This window comes from Carlito syrichta, unplaced genomic scaffold (assembly GCF_000164805.1).
Source record: "Carlito syrichta isolate Samal-C Ts95f unplaced genomic scaffold, Tarsius_syrichta-2.0.1 Scaffold301784, whole genome shotgun sequence".
Lineage (NCBI taxonomy): Eukaryota > Metazoa > Chordata > Mammalia > Primates > Tarsiidae > Carlito > Carlito syrichta.
In genome coordinates, this window is record NW_007245880.1 from 407,474 (window position 1) to 432,678 (window position 25,205).

Below are 25,205 nucleotides of genomic sequence, written 5' to 3' on the forward strand. Positions count from 1 at the left end.
GCTCCCACCCTCCCCTGGCAGTTTTCCACTACTTCCAATCCTTTTAAAAACTATACTTTTTTAGCTGGGCTCAGTGGTTCAGCCTGTAATCCTGTGCCTTGGGAGGCTGAGGTGAGTGGATTGCCTGAGACTGTGGGTTCGAGACCTGTCTGGGCAATTTGGTGAGACCTCATCTCTACAATAAAAATCAAAAAATTAGCCGGGTGTGGTAGTGCGCGCCTGTAATTCCAGCTACTTTGAAAGGCTGAGGCGGAAGGATCGCCAGAGTCCAGCAGGTCGAGGCTGCAGTGGCCGGGAGTGGCCACTGCACTCCAGTCTGGGCGACAGAGTGAGACTCCAACTCAAAAAAAAAAATAAAAAATAAAACTATACTTTTTTTTTTTTAATTGGAGTCTTACTCTGTCACCCAGGTTGAAGTGCAGTGGCACACTCACGGCCACCCCAGTGTCAACCAAAGCTATAATTTTTTAAAAGCTAGATTGCACTATAGGTCTCTCTGTTCCCCAGTTCAGAGTTGTGTTGTATGATTCACATGGCAAATGTCAATACAGTATTTTATTTGGTCAAAGATTTCTTTGGCCAAAGATGTTTGAAAACCACAGTTCTGAAACCCAACTGTCTTATTTGCCTTTTGAGAGTAAGATAACACAAAGTATAAATACATCTTCATATGTACAAGGAGTTAAGGATTTTTTATGATCATCTTTGTTAATTCTTTGTAAAGTAAAATGGAGGACAGTAGTCAGGAATATTACATGCTTTTGATTTCAGGAAAGAAAAAGAGATTAGAAGTGTAGAAGAAGAAATTGAACAGGAAAAACAAGCAGCAGATGGCATTATCAAAAATATGTCTCCTGAAAAACAAAAGAAGTACATAGAGATGAAAACCACAAATGAGAAATTATTGCAGGTAATATTTTTAATTTTTTTTATTATAAAGATGTGGGGTACAAGTCAGGATTAGGTACATATATAGTTTATGTGCAGGTGAAATTTGGGCCCCCAACTGGTTCTCACTTCCCCTGGTGTAGGGTCAGGTACCCTTAGTGATTTTAAGTGCCCCCCTTCTCCCCCTGGCAGTATCCCACTATGGCTGATCCCTCTCTCATAGTGTTGTAATAAATGTTCAGGACCCACTTATAAGTGAGAACATGTGGTATTTAGTTCTTTGTTGCAGATAATATTAACTACTATACCATATAGCAGTCTTGCTACTAAAAATATAGTTTAAAGATTGGCAGCATCAGCTTGCCTGAGAGCTTGACTACACCTCCTGATCAGAGCTTTCATTTTATTAAGGCCCCCAGTGGATTCATGGGACATTCAAATTTGAGAAGTGCTTATCTAGAAAACTTGATTTTCTTAAGCTGCTTGATGACCTAGCTTTTACTATAATTATTTTTTGCTCAATTTTTTATTCTTTATTTGTGCATGTCATAAAGAAACATGAAAACACTTGCATTTTTATGAACTTATAATGGAAACATTAAAAGGCCTCATAATCCAGAATCATATGGATATTTACTTACTTTTTTTTGAGTCAGGATCTCACTCCAGGCTGGAGTGTTGTCCAGGCTGGAGTGCAGTGACATGATCATGATTCACTGCAGCCTCAACATCCTGGACTCAAGGAATCCTTCTTCAGCCTGCTGCATAGTTGGGACTGCAGATGTGCACTACCATGCCTGGATAGTTTTTCTTATTTTATTTTATTTTTTTGGTACTGGTCTCAAACTCCTAGTCTCAAGCAATCCCCTTGCTTCAGCCTCTCAAAGCTTTGGGATTACAAACATGAGCCACTGCACTTGGCCTGATACTTTCTTTTCTTTTCCTTTCCACTTAATAAGCAGCCAAACTTTTATCTGCTTGTTCTCTGATTTGAATGATTATTGTCCTCTAGTCTTATTGCTTAAATATCCATTTTTAAAAATTAAATTGTTTTTATTGATATATAATAATTTAAATAATTATGAAGTACATGTGGTATTTGGATACATGCATACAATGTATAATGATCAAATCAGAATAATTGCTATCCATCACTTCAAATATTTATCATTGTGCTAGGAACATTTTGGATCAAGCTATTTTGAAATATGCAATAAATCAGTATTAACTATAGTCACCCTGCTGTATTGCCAAACACTAGAATTTATTCCTTCTACCTAGTTGTATGTTTGAACCCATTAACCAATCTCTCTTCATCTCCTCCCAACCCCCTTCTCAGCCTCTGGTAACCATCATTCTACTTTCTACCTCCATGAAATTAACTTTTCTAGCTCCCACATATGAATGAGAACATGTGATATTAAATAAGCAATTTTGGTGACTGAAGAGAAGTTACTGAGATTCCTACCAATGTTCAGTCATAATGGTGTTCTTTCATGCCTAGATGGCCCTTAACTAAAGAGTAAGCAGAGTTAGACCCCCTAAATGCCAATAATGATTACAGATTTAGTTTCTCAGACATTCCTTTACTGATAATTCAGTATAACTTTTTATTTTAGACAAGATTTATAAGATTTAATGAGGCATTGAAGAAAGCATTATAGAAATGCCAAAATGCTGCCCCCAAAATAGTTAATCTTGTATAGAGATTATGAATGAGTAATCAGTTTAAGAGTCTTCTCCTAGGAATGAACCATGTTTGTGTGTGTGTGTGTGTGTGTGTGTGTGTGTGTGTTTATGCATGTATAGTAGAGGTTTGGGCCATAAGAGAAATTAAACAAGCTATATGAAAACAGGGTTAAAAATCAAAATTAAAAATCATAACTCTAAACAATGACATAATTGACTTGAAAGCTTCCGATATTTGATATTCTCAGAACACAGCAATGATTCGCTGTGAAAAGGTCTATCTACCTTTGAGAACCTCGTGATGTATTTTTGAAGGTACATGGCAAGGTTTTTTGGAGTAATGAAAGAAGTTTGCAAAAATATAAGTAATGAAATGTTAACAAATTCTAGTCAGAATGCAAGATACCAGTTGAAGATGTATACAAAATTTATTTTGTCACTTCCATATTTGAAATGTTGAGAAATGGAGAAGCAAATTATGTTTAATGTAATTTGTGTTTATATTTGTTTTTTTGGGGGGAAACCCTTAGGAATTAGATGCACTTCAGCAACAACTGGATTCTCTGAACATGAAAAAAGAGAACCTGGAAACTGTAAGTATAAAATCGACTAAGGGTTCTCATACTACTCAGCTACAAAAGATAATTCAGCCAAATATATTAATGAAACTTATGTAAGTACATAGTTATTTGGCAGTTTACTAGCAGGAGTTTAATACTTTTCCCATTCTGGATCACAAAGATCCCAGTCTAATAAGAAATTAGATTCAATTATTGAGTACCTATTGTGTATAAAACAAATCATTCTCCCCTACTGGGGCATGCAATATAAACACATACACAAGAGACTAAAAACAAATGAAGAGGAAGGGAGAGGACTTCATCACTTTAAGGATGTAAAAGCTTTCATTTGTTTTCTTGTTAGTTTTTTAAAGCAATTATTTATTTATTTATTTATTTTCATTTTTAAAAAATTTTAATCAATTTTTAAAAATGATATTGTGGGGTACAGTTAAGGGTTAGGTATACAAATATGCTCCCTTCAGGCACCCTTGTTTATAAGAGGTGTCTCCCCATCCCCAGACATTTACTACCATTAATCCCATCTCCCTTCCCCTCCCACCCCCATAGTTTCCCACCACAGTCAGTCATTTTCTTATAGTATTTCGTTGGATGTTCAAGGTCCACTATATGAGTAAGAACATGTGATACTCAGATCTTTGTTTCTGTGAGAGATCAGTCAGTATTATAGACTCTAGTTCCATCCAGGTTGCTGCAAAATTCATGATTTTGTTCTTTTTTATGGCTGCGTAGTATTCCATCGTGTATATGTACCACATTTTTTAAATCCAGTCCTCTTTTGATGGACAGCATGGTTGCTTCCAGGTCCTTGCTATTGTGAACAGTGCTGCGATAAACATACATGTGCAGGTATCTTTTTTATAGAGTGATTTGAGTTCTTCAGGGTATATTCCCAGTAGGGGGATTGTGGGATCATATGGGAGGTCAATATTTAGAGCTTTTAGGAATCGCCATACTGTTTTCCACAGAGGTTGCACTAGTTTGCACTCCCACCAACAGTGTAGAAGTGTTCCCTTTTTGCCACAGCCTCTCCAGCAACTGTTATTTTTTGAGTTATTGATAATTGCCATTCTGACTGGAGTTAGGTGGTATCTCAGTGTGGTTTTGGTTTGCATCTCCCTGCTGATTAGTGAGGTTGAACATTTTTTCATGTGTCTGTTGGCTGCTCGGATGTCTTTCTTTGAGAAGTATCTGTTCATATCTTTTGCCCATTTTATAATGGGGTTGTTTGTTTTTTTCTTTTCAGCACATTTGAGTTCCTTGTAGATCCAAGATGTTAAGCCTTTGTCAGACCTGGAGTTGGCAAATCCTTTTCCCCAGTCTGTAGGCTGTCTCCCTACTCTCTTGATGGTTTCTTTGGCTTTGCAGAAGCTTGTCAGTTTAATAAGGTCCCACTTGTCTATCTTCTCTGTTATGGCCTGTGGGTTTCAGGTTTTGTTCAGGAATTGGATGCCAGTTCCAATTTCCATGAGGGTATGTCCTTCATTTTCTAAGGTTCTTATGGTTTGAGGTTTTACATTTAGGTCTCTGATCCATTTAGAGTTAACCTTTGTGCATGGGGATAGATAGGGGTCCTGTTTCAATCTTCTGCATGTGGTCAGCCAGTTTTCCCAGCACCATTTACTGAATAGGTTCTCCTCTTCCCAGTGGTAGGTGGTGGAGGCTTAGTCGAAGATGAGTTGGTTGAAAAATTGAGGTTTTGCTTCTAGAATCTCAATTCTATTCCATTGGTCTATATGCCTGTTCCTGTACCAATACCAAGCTGTTTTGATGATTATAGCTTTATAGTAAAGTTTGAAGTCTGGTAATGTGATACCACCTGCTTTGTTTTTTTTTGCTGAGGATTGTTCTGGCTATTCTTGGTCATTTGTGTTTCCATATGAATTCCTGTGTTGTTTTTTCTAGGTCTGAGAAAAATGTTGCTGGTAATTTGATGGGTATTGCATTAAATCTGTAGATTGCCTTAGGTAAGATGGACATCTTCACAATGTTAATTCTTCCAATCCATGAGCATGGGATATTTTTCCACTTGTTTGTGTCATCTTTGATTTCATTGAGCAGTGTTTTGTAGTTTTCATTTTAAAGGTCTTTCATGTTTCTGGTTAGGAAGATGCCAAGGTATTTCATTTTTTTTGTGGCTATTGTGAATGGGATTGTGGTTTTTATTTGAGTTTCTGTTTGTTTATTATTGGTGTAAAGAAATGCGATTGTCTTTTGCACATTTATTTTATATCCTGAGACTCTGCCAAAGTCCTTTATCAGTGTAAGGAGGTTTTTGACAGATTCTCTTGGGTTTTCAAGGTACACAATCATGTCATCTGCAAAGAGAGATAGCTTGACTTCCTCTTTTCCTATTTGAATACCCCTGATTGCCTTCTCTTCTCTGATTGCTCTAGCCAGGACTTCCAATACTATATTGAACAGGAGGGGTGAGAGTGGGCATCCTTGTCTTGTTCCTGTTTTCAGGGGAAATGGTTCCAGTTTTTGTCCATTTAGGAGTATGCTGGCTGTGGGTTTCTTGTAGATGGCTTTTAGTATTTTGAGGTATGTTTCCCGTATGCCTAGGTGTTTGAGGGTTTTTATCAAGAAGGGATGCTGTATTTTATCAAAAGCTTTTTCTGCATCTAATGATATAATCATGTGGTTTTTGTTTTGACGTCTGTTGATGTATTTAATTACATTTATGGTTTTACGAATGTTGAACCAGCCTTGCATCCCAGGAATGAAGCCTACTTGGTCATGATGAATGATTTTTGAGATGTGTTGTTGAATCTGGTTCGCTAGGATCTTGTTGAGAATTTTAGCATCTATGTTCATCAAAGATATTGGCCTGTAGTTCTCTTTCTTTGTTGGGTCTTTACCTGGCTTGGGTATCAATGTGATGTTGGCATCGTAAAATGATTTGGGGAGAGTTCTATCTTTCTCAATCACCTGGAATACCTCAGTAGGATTGGTATCAGCTCCTCCTTAAATGTCTTGTAGAATTCTGCTGGAAAGCCATCTGGTCCAGGGCTTTTTTTTGTAGGTAGTTTTCTTATTATGTGGTCAATTTCCTTGATTGTTATTGGTCTATTAGGGCCTCAATTTCTTCTTGTTTCAACCTAGGCAGGTTGTGTGATGACAGAAAATCCTCCATTTCATAAAGGTTTTCAAGTTTGTTTCCATACAAGTGTACATAGTAGTCTCTAATGATCTTTTGTATTTCTTCAGAATCAGATGTGACTTCATCTTTTGTGTTTCTGATTGTGTTTATTTGGGCTTTTTCTCTCTTTTTCTTGGTCAGTCTAGCTAGGGGACCATCGATCTTGTTTATCCTTTTGAAGAACCAACTTTTTGCTTCATTGATTTTTTTTGTATTATCTTTTTGTCTTCTATGTCTGGATTTGGGCTTTTATTTTGGTGACCTGGATTCTTCTGCTGAAATTAGGGTTTTTGTGATCTTGCTTTTCCAGCTTCCTTAGGTGGCTTCTTAGACTGTTAATTTGTGATCCTTCCATTTTCTTCATGTGCATTTGTAGGGATATAAATTCCCCTCTTTCTACAGCTTTCATGGTGTCCCAGAGATTTTGGTAAGATGTTTCTTCATTTTCGTTTGTTTCCAGGTATCTTTTAATCTCTGTTTTGATTTCATCATTGACCCAGGAGTTGTTTAGCATCATGCTGTTTAGTGTCCGTGTTTTTGTGGGTTTTGGGGGGACCTTGTTGGTGTTAATGTTTTTTTTATTCCACTGTGGTCTGAGAAGGTGCATGGTAAAATTTCAGTCCTTTTAAATTTGCTCTTGCTTGACTTATGGCCAAGTATGTGGTCGATCTTAGAGTACATTCCATGTGGTGATGAGTAGAATGTGTGTTCTGTGGTCTTTGGACGGAGGGTTCTGTAGGTATCAATTAAGTCCATTTGATCAAGAGTCACAGTGAGGTTCCAGATCTTGTTGCTGATTTTTTGTCCTGATGATCTGTCTAGGGTTGTGAGTGGGGTATAAAGTCCCCAGCTATGATGGTATTGGAGTCGATATCTTTTTTTAGTTTACCTAGGAGCTGCCTTATGAAAGTTGCTGCTCCTATGTTCGGTGCATATATGTTTAGGACGAATATTTCTTGTTGATGGATTGAACCTTTTATCATTATGTAGTGGCCTTCTGTATCTTTTTTAATTTTTGATAGCTTAAAGGGTATTTTGTCTGAGATTAAGATCATGACACCTCCTTTCTTTTGTGTTTCATTCGCCTGAAAATTTGTTTCCCATCCTCTTCCTTTGAGTCCTTCCTGTGAGTGTCCTTTCTAGTGAGGTGAGTCTCTTGAAGGCAATAGATTGTTGCCTGGTGATGTTTTATCCATTTTGTCATTCTATGTCTTTTCAGTGGTGCATTTGGTCCGTTCACATTCAAACTAATTATTGAGATGTGAGAGTTGATCCCTATCATAATGTTCTTACAGAGTTGTTGTTCTTCCTATTTGTGTGTTGTCTTTCTTTTGGTTTTAGAGTTGGATCATGTGTGTTTTTAATCTTTTGCCTGTACTCTTGTGAAGAATGTTGTTGTTCTTTTTTCCTTTTTTTCTGTGTTCAATACTTTCTTAAGTGTTTCTTGTCTGGTGGTCTGGTGGCAGCGTAGGTTCTTCGGGATTGGATATCTGGGAAAGATTTCAGTTCCCCCTCACTGATGAAGCTTAGCTGGCTGGGTAGGTTATTCTCGGCTGAAATTGTTTATCTTTTAGAACTTTGAGGATAGGGCTCCAAACTCTCTTACCCTGGAGGGTTTCTGTAGATAAATCTGCTGCTATTCTAATTGGTCTTCCCTAGTAGGTAGTCTGACCTTTTCCTCTTGCAGCCTTTAGGATTTTTTCTTTTATACCTACTTTGTTTAGGCGAATTATTATATGCCTGGGAGTTGGTCTTCTCATTTGTTGTCTTGCAGGGGTTCTCTGAATCTCTTTTGTTTGAATTTTTTCATCCTTGATGAGATGAGGGAAGTTTTCTTGAATGATTTCATGAAATATTTGTTCCAGTGTGACCTCTGTTTCTCTCTCTGCCTCAGGAAGGCCAATTGCTCTTAGGTTTGGTCTCTTGAAGTGGTCATTCATCTCTTGAAAGTTTTGTTCTGTCTTTTTGAGCTTCTTTTCTATGGTTTTGACAGTTTGGGTTAGTTCTGTGTTTTGGTCTTCGAGCTCTGAGATTCTTTCTTCTGCTCGGCTAATTCTGCTTTCCATGCTTATTAGTGTGTTGTTTATTTTTATCACAGTATTCTTTACTGCTGTTATTTCTGGCATCGGCTCCTTCCTATTTTCCTCTTGTCTCTCCTCAATTTTTTTTAACTCTCTCTATTAATGTCTTGATATCTGGGTTTGTTGCATGTGACCAGTCATTCTGGGGACTCTTCATTGTTTGTGTTCTGGAATCTGTTTTCCCAGTGTCCGATCTCCCAGGGGTCTGTGTGAGACCTATATTCTTCTTTTGGTTTTTCTTCATTTGTGCAATTTTTCCCCCTCCCTACTTTTTCCCTCCCTCCACGTCACCGTCTTCTTTAATTCTGTTATTCAGGTGTGGAGGGGTTATTTTTACTTCTGTTTGTTCAATCTCCTATTCTTCTTTATGTATGTCCTCTTACGTTGTTCAATTCTGGAGTTGCACTGTAGGTTGTGGGTGGTCCTTTTTGCAGTTTTGAGATTTACTTAAGGGGGAAGCTGTGATTAAGAATCTATCTGCAGGTCCTGGTATCCACCAACAGGTGTATGAGTAATCTGAAACCCACTTCCCACTGCCTTGGAATCTGTCCATGTAGTAGGGTTGTAGGTTTACCCCCTGAAATAAAATGCAGTTAACAGAGGGAAGAGAATGGAGCAGGCAGTGGGGGAGAAGAGCGGGGTGGAGAGAGAGAGGAGTAAGGGTGAAAACAGACAAGTGTACCAACAAATGGAAAGAGAGACAAAAATTGAAATATATAAAAACAATGGACCACGACTACAAACTAACCAACTCCCATACAAAAAAATCTAAAACATACAATGTTGCTAACATACAAGCGTACCAACCTCCTTATTGGTGTGCTATTCCTCTATACAAAGATATGGTTTACAGAGAGAAGAAAATAAAAGAGGGGAAAAGAAGGAGAAAAAAAGGGGGGAGGTAACAAAACAGAAGGAATAGAATCAAGTCAGTAGACTAACAGAACCAATCAAGCACACTCTCAGACTTTTCGTTTAAGTCGAATGTCCTTTCAGCTCTGATTTCTAGCTGTCTTTTCAAGCTGGTAAGTTTGTTCAAGGTTAGGATTAGTTGCCTCTGGCCTGCTGTGAAGGGCAGTTCAGATCATCACTCAGTTCACCACTGCCCCGTTCACTACTCAGATCTGAGCTGTGTTGACGTCAGGCTTCTATTTTTCCCTTTTGGTGTTTTTACCTTGAATCGCCAGCAGGTGGTGTTATCCCTCGCTCCAGATGGTCTTTATCACAGCTGCTTGCCCGCCCCTAAGGGGAGGGATGTTGCCTGGAGGCACACAGGAGGAGACCGATGGCCTGGCAGGACTCCAGTGGTAGTAGACCTCTGCAGATCTTGCTCGCAGGGGCTTCAAGGTCTGAAGTCGTGGCTACCTCGGAGGCAGCGGCGGAGGTGGCGGTGGCTCGCCTCAGGCACTGGCGGTGCGATGTGGAATGGCTGCCTGCCCAGGCCTCAAAGCAATTTTTAATTCACAAAGCAAAACATATTTATAGTTAAAAAATTTTGAATAAGATGAAAATAAAAATGTTTGTTCTGTTTCCAGGTAGAACTACTAGAAAGATGTTTATGAGTGCTTACTTGTTGCATGTGTTGTTACTGTATACTTACTGTGAGCTTTCTTGAGTTCTTTACCCATCTCACATCATGAGTGTTTAATGTTCACAACAATCCTGTAATCCCTCTTGGTTTCACAGTTGTGGAGAACCTCAAGTGGGGTTCATCCTTGATATGCTACCTACAGCTTTTTTTTCATCCTAACATCATATCTTGAATGTCTCTTCACATCAGTTCTTAGAGATCCCTCTCTTTATTTTAAATTACTATATTGTATTATGTTGTAGGATCCTAACACAGTCTTGTAGGTGAACAGGTTGTTTATAGATTTCTGGAGGAGTGCTCCAGCAAAAATACACATTTTATGCAGAGTTGTACTAATATATCATAAGATTATTATCTAACAATGGGTCAAAAAACATATACTATAAAATGTTATGAGGTTGCCTAATTGCCTTCCAAAAATGGTTCAATTTCTACTTCTAAACATTATGTACTTGAGTGCTTATTTTCCCCTGTACTTATTGGCAGCAGATATTATCCAATTTTTGCAATTTTAATAGGCAAAAATTGCTACCTTGTTTTAATTTTTTAATCTATTTATGCATGAAGTTGTGTATCTTTATATCATTGTTGGCCGATGAATTTATTTTTCTTTTCTTTTTTTTTTGGAGTTGGAGTCTCACTCTGTAGCCCAGACTGGAGTGCAGTGGCCGCTCCCGGCCGCCGCAGCCTCGACCTGCTGGGCTCCGGCGATCCTTCCGCCTCAGCCTTCCCAGTAGCCGGAATTATAGGCATGCGCGATTTTTTGATTTATTGTAGAGATGAGGTCTCGCTGCCCAGGCGGGTCTCGAACCCGCGGGTTCAGGCAATCCACTCACCTCAGCCTCTCAAAGGCACGGGATTACAGGCTGAGCCACCGAGCCTGGCGAATTTATTTTTCTGTGAACTACTTTTTCATATCCTTGGCACATCAGTATATTGTCCATACCTTAGACCTTGCCTACCTTCCTTGATTTCCTATAGTTAGATTCAGATAGATAGCATATGATAGGATTAGGAACCATTGTAGATTGACAAGATTGTTGTTTAGCTTATAAACAACATGAATTAAGCATGAATTACAAATGAAGTATTTTGTAATTCATTCTTTTGAGAATTTGCTATTGAAAAATTACTTAGTTAAAAATATGAAGGTGGTTTTCATGTCTGGTTGTTCATTTATAGGTATACCTAATTTTTATTTCCTTGTATTTCTGGTGATGGAAATATGCTTCAAGGAAGAAAGACCATATTTTGTATTAATAGAGCCAACTTGCAGAATTCCTCACTATCTTTTTGGAGTGATTGTGGGAGAGTTAAGTCTTATTTCACTTCACAATTTTAATTTCTGTAGGAAAAAGTGTAAGCTATCGCCTTAGATTTAGTTTTTGTATTAATGCCACCCCCTTTCATTTATTTATTTATTTTTGAGTTGGAGTCTCACTGAGTCACCAAGGCTGGAGTGCAGTGGCATGCTTACAGCCACCCCAGCATCGACTGCTGGGCTCCGCCGATCTTTCTCCCTTAGCCTTCCAAGTAGCTGGAACTACAGGAGCACACTACCATGCCCGGCTAATTTTTTATTTATTGTAGAAACTAGGTTTTGCCAAGTTGCCCAGGCTGAACTCGGACCCGTGGGCTCAGGCAATCCACTCGCCTTGACCTCCCAAAATGCTGGGATTACAGATTGCACCACCGAGCCCGGCCAGTGCCACCCTTCTTTAGCATCAACATGTGTGTGCCTAAAATGACACGGGTTTAAAAAAATTTGCAATATTCTCAAATCAAGAAAACATAAGTTACTAACTCTATTTAACGTTTGTCAGAATTCTTTTATTTACATTTATTTAGGACTTGTTCTTCAAGAAAACATTGTGTCAGACAGCAGACAATCAACTGGCATTTATTGAAATCTACATTGTTTTCATTCATTACTGTGCAGACTATTAGGTCATGCTTATTCAATTCACAGGAGCGTAAAAAGATCAGGTGAAGGATCAGCATGAGCTTGAGTCTTCAGGAAGTTTCAAGATGCACTTAGAGGCCAGGTGCAGTGGCTGGCGTCTGCAGTATCAGCATTTTGGGAGGCCGAGGCAGGAGGATTGCTTGAGACCAGGAGTTTGAGGCCTGCCTAAGAAACATAGCGAGACATCATCTTTATAAAAAAATAAGAAAATTAGCTAGGCGTGTTGGCGTGCACCTTTAGTCCCAGCTATTTGGGAGACTGAGGTGGAAGGATCGCCTGAGCCCAGGAGGTCAAGGCTGCAGTGAGCTGTGATCATGACACTGCACTCCAGCCTCAGCAACAGAGTGAGATTCCTGGTCAAAAAGGAAAAAAAAGATATAATTGGAACAAGTCTATAGGAGTGTTAGACACAAAGGAAAAGATAATATGAAAAAGGATATCTAAAAATATCTGTACTTCTTCTACATGTATTTTGTTATCATGCCTTTATCTTATCTGAAGAGAATCCACTGCTTGAGCTATGTATATATAGCTCGTTGTTTATAGACTTTCAAATATTTTCCGTGTTTAGCTTTTCCTTTTTTAAAGATTTCTTCTCTTCTTCTTTATTCCTTTTGCTTTCAAAAAAGAGGAGGTCCTCCCTCTTAAGAATTTGGTTTTGTTCATGAAGTATGTCTGGCTTCAAATATCATTATTAACTCTCATATCTTTATTAATTTGAAAAAGTTACTTAGATCTCAGGTCCTCAGTTTCCTCATCTGTAGGATGGAGATGATTGTACTATCATGTAGAGAATGTGGAGTACAGTGCCTTACACAGAACAAGTGCTCAATAAATAATAGCTTCAAATGTCTTTTTTTTTTTTAAGGAAAAACAGTTCATTTCTCGTTCGCTCCCCATGTCTGACAGGAGTCAGCTAGGATGTTCTCGCTCACCTTATCCCTGAACTTCTCCCAGGATCCAGGCATTAGATGGGTCACTATTAGGTGCAGCCCCAGTTGCAGCACTGCAGAGAGTAGTCGAGTACCAACTGGCTTTAAAGGCTCCCATGGAAGTGAGGCATTTCACCCCTGCATGGCCTCCTGAGTCTTCTGTTAACAGAGTGCTGAAGTTTGCAGCTGATGGAACTCATGGTCTATTCTGTTTTTGCCTGGCCATGATCTGGTATCCTCCATGATGATGTGGCTACAGTTGATGCTGCAGACTCCACTAAGGGCCAGTTGGAACTCCACTGTAGTCCTTAACTACAAAACCATCGAATATTATTTTAATCATAACCACCACCATTCCTAGCTTGTTTGGTTATCTAATGACATTTTAATTTTATCCTTATTTTCTCTTTTTGAACAGTAGAATGGTGGAGTATACACAATATAACTATTTTTGCCTATGTTAGTTTCCTAGTGGTATTGTAACAAAGCATCACAAACTGAGTGGGCTAAAACAACAAAAATTTATTTTCTCACAGTTCTTAAGGCTAGAAGTCTGAAATCAAAGTGTTAGCAAAACCGTGCTTCCTCTGAGACTCTGGGTAGAATATTGCCTTGCTTCTTCCTAGCTTCTGATGGTATCCATCAGTTCTTGGCATTGCTTTACTGGTTGCTGAAGCACTCGAGTTTCTGCCTGTGTATCACATGTGTGTCCCTGTTGTGTTCTGGTCTTCTTATAAGAGCACCAGTCATGTTGGATTAGGACCCAACCCTAATCTCATCTTAACTTTGACTAAATCAGCAAAGACCTGTTTTCAAATAAAGATCAGGTTCACAGATTTAAGAGGTTAATGACCTCAACATATATATATTTTTTTTGATGGAAGGGGACATAATTCAACTCATAACATTGTGGAAAGGTATATGTATGACCTATTTAGGGAAATTATCTTATCTTCCCTCCAGAGATCACTTCTTTTATTTAAAGTTATATGCACATTATGATCTTTTCTTTATCCTCCTATTAGTAGAGACAGTCTATATATGTTCAAATTTTAGATTTAGAAAATAAAATAAACTAAGTCTACCAACTTCTTATGAATCTTAGACTGAAAATCGCTTATGAAGACACACAGGGATTTCTTCCTTTTTTTTTTGAGTCAGAGTCTCACTCTGTCACCCAGGCTGGGGTGCAGTGGCACACTCATGGCCACCCCACCATTGACCTGCTGGGCTCAGGCAATCCTTCCATCTTAGCCTTCCAAGTAGTTGGAACTACAGGAGCATGCTACCACACCTGGCTAATTTTTTGACATATTATACAGACTAGGTCTCACCAAGTTGTGCAGGTTGGTCACGAACCCTTGGGCTCAGGCAATTTTCTTGCCTCAGCCTTCCAAAGTGCTGAGATTACAGGCTTGAACCAGCACGTGCCCAGTCAGAGATTTATTTCTATTCTTCCAGTTTATAAATGTGTTTTGTAGCATTATTGAGTACTAAAGATATTTGATATCTGTATTTAAAGATGCTGGTAGTTTAAATGTATTCTTATAAACTAAAACCTATTTGAGAATGATTTTTTAACAAAATACTAACTTAAAATTTCCCTTTTTTGTACTTTTCAGGAAATATCACACTCCCAGGTAAAACAGGAAGCAGTATTGCTGAATGAAAAACTTTATGAATTGGAATCTCATAGAGATCAAATGATTGCAGAAGACAAAAGCATGGGATCACCAATGGAAGAGAGAGAGAAATTACTTAAGCAGGTAGGGAAACACACATACTTATGTTCTTATTTTAATATGTCAAGTTTTGGTACATGTGTTGATTTTTTTTTTTAAGGTATATGAGTTGAACCAGTAGTCAATGAGTATATTGTCTAAAAATAGTTTATTTGAGGAAATGACATTTATGTAGATTTTCTTCATCAATTATTTCATATAAATTTGGGTGAAGCTAATGTTTCCTTATTAGGAAAACTTGTCACTCTTCTTTATGGGCTGTTAAATTTTATTTATTTATTTATTTTTAGTTGGGGTCTGACTCTGTCACCCAGAGTGGAGTACAGTGGCATAATCATGGCTCACCACAGCCTCTACCTCCTGGGCTCAGGCGATCCTTCCACCTCACCTTCTTGAGTAGCTAGGACTGTAGGTACACATCACCAGGCTTAGCTAATTTTTTGATTTTTTGTAGAGATGATGTCTTGCTATGTTTTCTAGACTGGTCTCAAACTCTTAGTCTCAAGTAATCCTTTTGCCTTAGACTCTAAAAGTGCTGGGATTATAGGTATATGAACCACTGTGCTTGGCCTTAAGATAATTTTATTGAAGATAAGTTTCATTATTTGTTTTGGACCTTGGATTTAGAAAATGTAGTGACCCAAGGCTAATAACTTTTTGTGGTTAATATTTCAGTGCCTCTCTGAAGGGAATGGAATTAAAATATTCCATGAAACTATAATGTATTACAAAGTAGTGTCCACATTTATTCAGTAGCTTTCTTACTACTCCATGGCTGGTTTTAATTTAGCTCTAAGGTATAATTAGCATTTTGTTTTTCCTGAGACACCCTAACTTTTAGGGCCTTTAGGAGAACTACACATATATTTGGGCACAGCTCCAACCAGGAACTCCTTTGTGGTTTTAGATTGAGCCCAATGAGTTTTGAAGAATTTTAGGAATCAAAGGACTAATTAAATATTATAATCATTCAGAAAGAAAATCTAAAACCTCTGGAGTTCCTTGGAAAGAAATCATTGGAGAATAGGGAGAAGAAAGTGATCTTGTGGTAGGAATACCACATAAAATACAGAATGGCTAGTTAAATTTGAATTTCAAGCCGGGCTTGGTGGCTCAGCCTGTAATCCCAAGCCTTGGGAGGCTGAGGTGAGTGGATTGCCTGAGCCCGCAGGTTCAAGACCCACCTGGGCAGCGAGACCTCATCTCTACAATAAATCAAAATATCAGTTGGGCGTGGTAGCGCATGCCTGTAATTCTGGCTACTCGGAAGGCTGAGGCGGAAGGATCGCCAGAGCCCAGCAGGTCGAGACTGCGGTGGCCGGGAACAGCCCCTGCACTCCAGTCTGGGCGACAGAGTAAGACTCCAACTCAAAAAAAAAAAAAAATTTGAATTTCAGATAAGCAATAAATAATCTTTTAGAATAAATACATATATGGATGATAAGGATATATCCTTATATAATAAATATATATATGGATGATGATAAATGTATATATTTATCCTTAATAAATAAAATAAATCTATATATGGATGATAAGGATATATCCATATATATACATATATAAATGTATATATAAGGATGATAAGGATATTCCAAATATAACATGGTACATATGTACTCTGAAATATGTTTATTGTTTAATTGAAATTCAAATTAGCTGGTAAATCTAGCAGCCCTACCTTAGGCGGTGAGGGGGTGGTCTTAGAAATCCTAGATGTTTATATCAACTGATCAGGCCTGAAGATGTGTTAACCTGATAGTACCTTGAAGATAGGTATGGGTATATCTGTTTCTACCCTTCCTTTGAGGAAGAAGGGAGGTATCTGCAAATTGTTGCTTGGTGATATTCCTTTTAACTTCAAGGGATGAAGTTTAAGAAATAGGTTTCTAAAAAGACACTAAATTTGATATTTTATACAACATACTCTAGAAATAAATTGTCTTTAAGATAGCCTTATAATGAATTATTCTTGAAATACGATTTTATTTGTGTACCTTTCTAGGTTAAAGAAGATAATCAGGAAATAGCCAGCATGGAGAGACAGTAAGTGCCTGTATATTAGGACATTCTACATACATATCTCATCTTTTAAACTACAGTCTAAATGTGTAAGAGTACATACTGTTATAGGTTTTTTTTTCTGTGACTTACAATGATAATATTGATTCAGTTTGCAGTCTTACAACTTTAAATATTTTTGTGTTTAATTAAGAGCCATGCATAGTATAAGTGCTTTTTATAAACAGCTTTTTAAAGATATCATTCATATCATATGTTACATACTTAAAGTGAACAATTCAGAGCTTTTCAATATATTCACCAAGCTGTGCAACCATCACCCCAATCAATTTTAGAATAATTCAGTCACCCCAGTATAACCCTGCATTCCCTAGCCATCAGCTCCCTCACCTCTCTCCCATTTCGATGCAACCAATAATCTACTTTATGTCTTTATAGATTTATTTACCTTTCTGGACGTTTCATATAAATGGAATCCTATGATATGTGGTCTGTGTTGCTGGGTGCTTTCACTTAACATAATGCTTTCAAGGTTTATCTGTGTTGTAGCATAGATCATATTTCACTAATTTTTATTTCAAATAATATTCCATTGCATAGATTTACCATATTTTATTTATCCACGTATTAGTTGGTAAACATTTGAGTTGTTATCATTTTCTTTTTACTATTATGAACCATGCTGCTATGAAAACCCATGTATAGGTTTTTGTGGTGGGTATATGTTTTCACTTCTTTTGTATATATACCTAGGAGTGGAACTGCTGACTCTTGTACTTTATGTTTAACTTTTTGAGGACCTGTCAGGCTGTTTTCCAATGCAGTTGCACCATTCTACATTTCTACTGGCAGTATATGAAGATTGCAGTTTTTTCACATCTTCATTTGTTATTATCTGTTGTTTTTTCTTATTATAGCCATGCCCAGTGGGTATGAAGTGTTGTCTCCTTATGGTTTTGATTTGCATTTCTTTGATGGATAATGATGTTGAGCTGCCTTTCATTTACTTATGGCCATATATGTATATCTTCTTTGGGGAAATGCTTATTCAGATCCTTTGCCTACTTTTATTTTTTATATTCAATTAATTTATTTATTAGGATTTAAATGCTATTTGCCTTTTTTATTGGTTGCTCCAGAAATTACAGTATGCATCTTCAACTTGTCAGAATCAAATTAGAGTTAATACTGTTGTATTTTAATACATGTAAAATAGAAAATCTTTGCTACAAAGCAGTTCCATTTACCTTCTTCTATCCTTTATGCTACTGTTATAAATTTTACATATGTATCTTTTTTTTTGAGTTGGAATCTCACTTCGTTGCCCAGGCTGGAGTGCCATGGGACGCTCATGGCTACCCCAGCATCGACTTAATGACCTCCAGTGATCCTTCCATCTCAGCCATCAAAGTAGCCAGAACTATAGGTGCACACTACCATGTCTGGCTAATTTTTTTTTTATTGTATAGATGAGCTCCCTCCAAGTTGCCCGGGCTGGTCTTGAACCGATGGGCTCAGGCAATCCACTTGCCTCGACCTCTCAAAGTGCTGGGATTGTAGGCTGAGCCACTGAGCCCAACCTATATCTTTTTTAAAAGTTTTTTTGTTGTTGTTTTAAAGAAGTGGGGTGCAATTCAGGGTTAGGTACATAAGTAGTCACTGTACAGGTGAAGTTTGGGCCTCCCATTGGTCCTCACTTTGCCCAGTTTGGGATCAGGCACCCGTATTAGCGTTATATGCACCCTGCCTCCTTCCCCTGGCAATGACCTGCTACTGCCAATCCCTTTCATGTAGTATTATGACAAATGTTCAGCATCCACTTACGAGTAAGAACATGTGATACTCTGTTCTTTGTTTCTGTGGTAGATCACTGAGTGTGATGGACTCTAAATCCATCCAAGTTTCTGTGAAGTCCGTAATTTTATCCTTCTTTATAGCTGTGTAATGTTCCATCATGTATATGCAACACATTTTTTTAATCCAGTCTACTTTCAATGGACAGCACGGTTGGGTTCAGGTTTTTACTATTGTGAATAATGCTGCAGTAAACATGTGTGCACAGGTATCTTTTTTGTAGACTGATTTGAGTTCTCTCAGGTATATTCCCAAAAGAAGGATTGCTGGGTCATGTCGATTTTTTGATCTTTTAGAAATCACCACACTGTTTTTCGCAGAGGTTGTACTAGTTTACACTTCGACCAACAGTGTAGAGGTGTTCTCTTTTCCCCGCATCCTCTCCAACATCTGTTTTTCTGTTTTTGTTTTTTTGAGTTAGAGTCTCACTCTGTCACCCAGGCTGGAGTACAGTGGCACACTCATGGTCACTCCAGTGTCAACCTGCTGTGCTCTGGCGATCCTTCCGCCTCAGTTTTCCAAGTAGCCAGAACTATAGACATGTGCTACCATGCCTGGCTAGTTGTAGAGATAGGTTCTCGCCAAGTTGCCCAGTCTGGTCTCGAACTCGTTGGCTCAGGCAATCCACTCGCCTTGGCCTCCCAAAGTGCTGGGATTACAGGCTGAACTACCAAGCCCAGCCATCTGTTGTTTTTTGAGTTATTGATGATGACCATCTTGATTGGAGTTAGATAGTATTTCAGTGTGGTTTTGATTTGCGTTTCTCTGATGATTAGTGAGATTGAGCATTTTTTCAGGTATCTGTTGGCTGCTTGTGTCTTCTTCTGAGAAGTGTCTATTCATATCTTCTGGCCACTTTTTAATAGGGCTCTTTTGTTTTTTTCCTTTTGGCATGTTTGAGTTCCTTGTGGATCCTGGATGTTAGGCTTTTGTCAGATACACAAATATTTTTTTCCATCTGTGGGCTGTCTCCCTGCTCTCTTGATGGTTTCTTTTGCTTTGCAGAAGCTTTTCGGTTTAATGAGGTCCCACTTGTCTAACTTATCTCTTATCTTTGCCTACTTTTTTTTTAATTTTCAATTTTAAATATGTGGGTTATAATTCAGGGATAGGTATACAGATGTTCATTATACAAATACTCTTGTTGATGAGGCGTGCCTCCTCCTCCCCTGACAGTTTCCCACTGCTGCCAGTCCTGCCCCCGCCCTTGCCTGGCAGTTTCCTACTACCATCAATCCCTTTCTTATAGTATTACAATAGTTGTTCAAGGTCCACTTATGAGCGAGAACATCTGACACTTGGTTTTTTGTTTCTGTGGTAGATCACTCAGTATTATAGCCTCTAAGTTCGTCCAAGTTGCTGCAAAGTTCATAATTTTGTCCTTCTTTATGGCTGCATAATATTCCATCATGTATATGTATCACATTTTTTTGATCCAGTCCTCTTTCGATGAGCAGCACAGTTGGTTCCATTTTTTTTTGTTTTTTTTTTTTTTTTAGTATTGTAAATAATACTTCAGTAAATATGCATGTGCAGGTATCTTTTTTTTTTTTTTGAGTTGGAGTCTCACTCTGTCGCCCAGACTGGAGTGCAGTGGCCGCTCCCAGCCACCGCAACCTCGACCTGCTGGGCTCCGGCAATCCTTCCGCCTCAGCCTTCCCAGTAGCCGGAATGACAGGCATGTGCTACCACGCCCGGCTGATTTTTTGATTTATTGTAGAGATGAGGTCTCGCTGTCCAGGTGGGTCTCGAACCTGCGGGCTCAGGCAATCCACTCACCTCAGCCTCCCAAAGGCGTGGGATTACAGGCTGAGCCACTGAGCCCAGCAGGTATCTTTTTCATAGAGTGATTTGAGTTCCTGTGGGTATATTCCCTAGGGGTATTGCAGGGTCATATGGAAGGTCGATTTTTAGATCTTTTAGGAATCGCCACACTGATTTCCACAGAGGCTGTACTAGTTTACACTCCCACCAACAGTATAGAAGTGTGTTCCCTTTTCCATGCATCCTCTTCAGCATCTCTTGTTTTTGAGTTCTTGATGATAACCATCCTGATTGGAGTAGGCAGTATCTCAGTGTGGTTTTAATTTGTATTTTTTTTATGACTAGTGAGGCCGAACATTTTTTCATGTATCTGTTGGCTGCTCGTATGTCTTCTTTTGAGAAGTGTCTATTCATATCTCTTGCCCACTTTGTAATGTGGCTGTTTGTTTTTTTCTTTTGGGCACGTTTGAGTTCCCTGTATATCCTGGATGTTAGGCCTTTGTCAGATATACAGTTGGCAAATATTTTTTCCCATTTTGTGGGCTGTCTCCTGCTCTCTTAATGGTTTCTTTGGCTTTGCAGAAGCCTTTCAGTTTGATAAGGTCCCACTTGTCTATCTTATCTCTTATCTTTGCCCATTTTTAAACTAGGTTATTTGTCTTCTTCTTATTGAGTTGTAACGTTTCTTTATATATTCTAGGTAGAGCTTTCTTATCAGTTATATGAATTGCAAAAGTTTTCTCTCATTCTATGGGTTATCTTTTCACTTTCTTGATGGTGTCCTTAGAAGCACAAAAGTTTGTTTTGATGCTGTTCAGTTTATATATCTATTCTTTTGTTGCTTGTGCTTTTGAAAAGACATCCTAATGTCGTTATCAGATATTTTTATTGAATGCCTATGTTATCTTCATATATTCGTTAAAAATATTTTTAACAGATTAACAGATATAAAAGAAAAGATGGATCAATTTAATGAAGAAATTAGACAACTTGACATGGATTTAGAAGAACACCAAGGTAATATTTCTTGTATCTTTATATTGTAGATTAACAGATACTTAGCAAGACTGATATAGTAATAACTTGTGTCTTAGAGACTGTTTACCTGGGACTTATTATTTATGATATTACTCACTTTACCTAGTAAATTATGTACTAAATATTATAAGTAATACGAAAGCAGTTATTTAAACTGACCAGAAACTTGAAATAACTTGAAATGGTTGTAAAAGATAAGAGTTTATATAGTTTTGCAAAGCAGTTTTTTACAAAAAAGGAAGTAAAACGGTTTATGGATTAAAGTTATTATAGATTCCTAAGCTATGTTTTCTCAGTATAGTCAACTATTAATTAAAGGCAGTAACTGATAGCTTTGGAGGGGGTAGCAAATGTCACAAATAGCCCAGAAAGAATTCATTCCCCAGCAAGGCCTGATAATGAAGAAGCAAGCACTGATTATCCCAAGCCTCTTCAACTTTTCCCAAGCAGTCGTATTTGAATAACAGTGCAGGGACCAGAACACCCTGGCAAGCTTGGGGTTTGAACAAGTGGAAATCCTGTGGTGAAGGCTTGGGTGTGGGAGCCACAGTGTAAAATGTGTTTAGAGGAGGAGGTTGGCATTAGTTTCCTAACTAACTTCTCTCTAATAAGGGAGAGAGAAGTGAATTTATGACAGCACTTTAATCACAATGTAACTGTAAACTAATATGCTCTTATCAGTAATTCACTGTATATTCTTATGAGGGAGATGAGGTATGAAAAGTGTGCATGTATATGTATACATCTCTATTTCTAAATTAATTTTTTTACTTCCGTTTTCAAGGTGGTGTATCAATTTTATTTATACTTTTTCTTGATTTGTGAATAATATCATTAGCTACTATTAATCGATTACTTACCTGGGCTTAAGCACTTTGCAATTTTTGCAAGAACGCTTTGAAGCCTCATTAACTTATTTTATACTTGTTGAGGCTCAGATAAGTTATATAATTTACTCAAATTCCCCCAGCTCATAAAGAGTAAAGTCTAGATTCAAACCAAGGTCTCTCTGACTTCACAGCTCTAGTTCTATTGCATAAGTCTAAACTTGGCTTTCTGATATGAAGAGCTACATTTGTGAAATAAAAATGTTTCTATGAAATAATCACATAATTTTATTTATATATGGCTACTAATAGCTTTAAATAAGACATGTAAAGTCAAGCAGACTTTAAATCTCAGTTATTAGGTAAGTAAACTTGTCTGAGTCGTAGTTTTCTCATCTGTAAAATGAATATAAGGGTCCTAGCTCATTAAGGTTTATAAATATTAAATGGTATACAGGATGTGGTAGGCTCACAATAAATTGTTAAGACTGAGGTCATGTTATTTTCTTTTTTAAAACATTCGTTTCTTATTGTCAAATAAAAATTATATATATTTATTGTGTACAATAGGATGTCTTAAAACATGTATGCATTGTACAGTGCCTAAATTGAGCTAATTAGCATATGCATTTCTTCACATGACTATTTTTTATGGTGAGAAAGTTCAAAATTCACTCTCTTAGCTTTCTTCAAGAATATACTACATTGTTATTAACTATAGTTACCATGTTGTTCAGTAGATCTCTTGTACTTATTCTTCCTAACTGAAATTTTGTATCCTTTGATTATCTTCTCTATTAGATTATTTAACTGCTTTTGCTTATGTAGATCTCATATTCTAGATTTTCTGTATTAATATATTAAAAACTATACTGGGAAATCTGATAGTGTTCTTCATTTTAGGTGCTTTGTAGGATATATTCTAAATAATTTTCTTTTTCTCAAATCTAAATTTTAACAGTCTATTTCCACTAAAATAATGCATTTTGGAAGTAACAATTTATGGTTAATTGCTAGTTTTACCACAAATAGAATGCTTTGAATTTTTGCTTCTAATTCCCTTTTTATTTTCTAACCTTTGTTCTTTTTTCTTAATGTAGAAATAGGTAGTCTATTATATAGCATAATAGTGGTGTTTTATTTAAGTATTTGTAAAAACATATGTGATATATAACTATTATGTATGTGTGTATGTGACATATACATATATATGTATATCAATGTATTTAATTTTTGTTCTTCTGCTACCCTGTGATTGTCCTAGATTATTGGTACAATAGCACTGGGTGTTTTTGTTAGAAGGTTACTTGTTAGCTTAGAACTTCATTATTTCTTGCCTAAACTATAGCAGCAGTCTTCTGTTTCCTCACCTTCAGTTTTGCCTCCTCTCAAATTCTTCTTCCAAAATGTGCCATAGTGACTTATAAATGTGATTCTGTGTTATTCTTCTGTTTAACATTAGTTCCCCATTATGTGAGATAAAGTTCAAGAAATTTTGCGTGTCGTACATGTCTGTTTGTAATCTGGCCGGTGTAGCATCAACCTTCTCTCCCACTCTTCATCATCTCTATCCTTATATTCCAATAATAATCTACTTGCAGTACCCCACAACTCACCCCCTTTATCATACACCAAACTGTGTCATGCTCCAACCGTTTGCTCCTACTATTTGTTCTCTTGCCTTAAATGTTCTTTTCCCTGTTATCTACCTGAGTATATTCTCTTCCTTAAAAGTGTAACTCATATCTTCTCATCCAGCCTAATTCTGTCTTTCTTCCTGGACCTGTCGTTGGGCTGTGCTGAGTGAGTGAACTCTCTATGTTATCAATGGAGAAGAGTGCTATAAATATAAATATATCACTGTATTGAGCACATCATATTATAGGTATCTACTTAGGTTTTTGTCTCCCCTCTTAGGTTACCTAACCTCTTTCATCAACACAATATCTAGGAAACTAATTACTCATTAAATGTTTGAGGAATTAAATAGGCAATTTGTATTTTAGCAGAGAAAGAATTCTAAAATGAACTAACGATGAAAGTTGGACTCTAGTCACTTCTTTGGGCTCTCTAGTTTTAGGAATTAGGTGTGAACTCTTCCCTACAGAGAGCTTGACTGCAAAGGTTTTATTACTTTCCAGAGGATTTTTATCTTAGAATCATGTTTTCCAGTAAGTGGTAGACACTTATCTATATCTGCATTTTCAGCAGTCTCTTAACTCCAGATTCCTTAGGATGTGGATGATAACCAAGTTATTTTGTCTTTCATGTTCATACTTCACTCTACCCTCTGGCTTTATTTCCCCTTTGACTCATTTTATTCATTTCTTAGATGCTACCTGGCTGCATTCTTTCTTTTTTTGAGTTGGAGTCTCACTCTATTGCCCAGGCTGGAGGGCAGTGGCACACTCACAGCCACCCTGCGTCTCCCTGCTGGGCTCCAGGCATCCTTCCGCCTCAGTCTTCCAAGTAGCTGGAACTATAGGTATGCACTACTATCATGCCCGGCTAATTTTTGATTTATTGTAGAGATGAGGTCTTGTCGAGTTGCCTGAGCTAGTCTTGAATCATGGGCTCGGGCAATCCACTCGCCTCGGCCTCTCAAAGTGTTGGGATGACAGGCTGAGCCACCAAGCCCGACTGCTACCTGGCTTCTTAATGGCACTGTGAATAATCCAGCTAGGTCACTTTTTGCCTTATTACGGTTTCTGACTAAGATAACACATAAACTGTAAATGATGTTTATATTTGTCTGACTTTTTTTTTTTGAGTTGGTGTCTCACTCTGTCGCCCTGACTGGAGTGCAGTGGCATAAACACAACTCACTGCAGCCTCAACCTCCTGGGTTCAGACAATCCTTCAACCTCAGCCTCCCTAGTAGCTGGGGGGATAGGCGTACTCCACTATGCCAGGCTAATTTTTAAAAACTTTTTATAGAGATGAGGTCTTGCTACATTGCCTAGGCTGGTCTCGAACCCCGAGCTCAAGCAGTCCTCCTGCCTTGGCCTCCTAAAGTGCTGGATTCAGGCGTGAGCCACCGCGCCCAGCCTGACTTTTTTAGGAGTTGCTCTGACTTTCCAGTTTTCAAATA

At 37.8% G+C, this 25,205-nt stretch overlaps 1 protein-coding gene across 1 annotated transcript in view; it reads left to right on the forward strand.

Moving 5' to 3' along the window:
• IFT74 (intraflagellar transport 74) overlaps nt 1-25,205 on the forward strand; it is a 115,954-nt gene that overhangs the window by 53,058 nt on the left and 37,691 nt on the right. Inside the window, exons 9-13 of the mRNA XM_008055228.1 lie at nt 772-910; nt 3,108-3,170; nt 14,490-14,633; nt 16,615-16,655; nt 21,187-21,266. Coding sequence (XP_008053419.1) covers nt 772-910; nt 3,108-3,170; nt 14,490-14,633; nt 16,615-16,655; nt 21,187-21,266 — 467 coding nt within the window. The remainder of the gene's footprint in view (nt 1-771; nt 911-3,107; nt 3,171-14,489; nt 14,634-16,614; nt 16,656-21,186; nt 21,267-25,205) is intronic.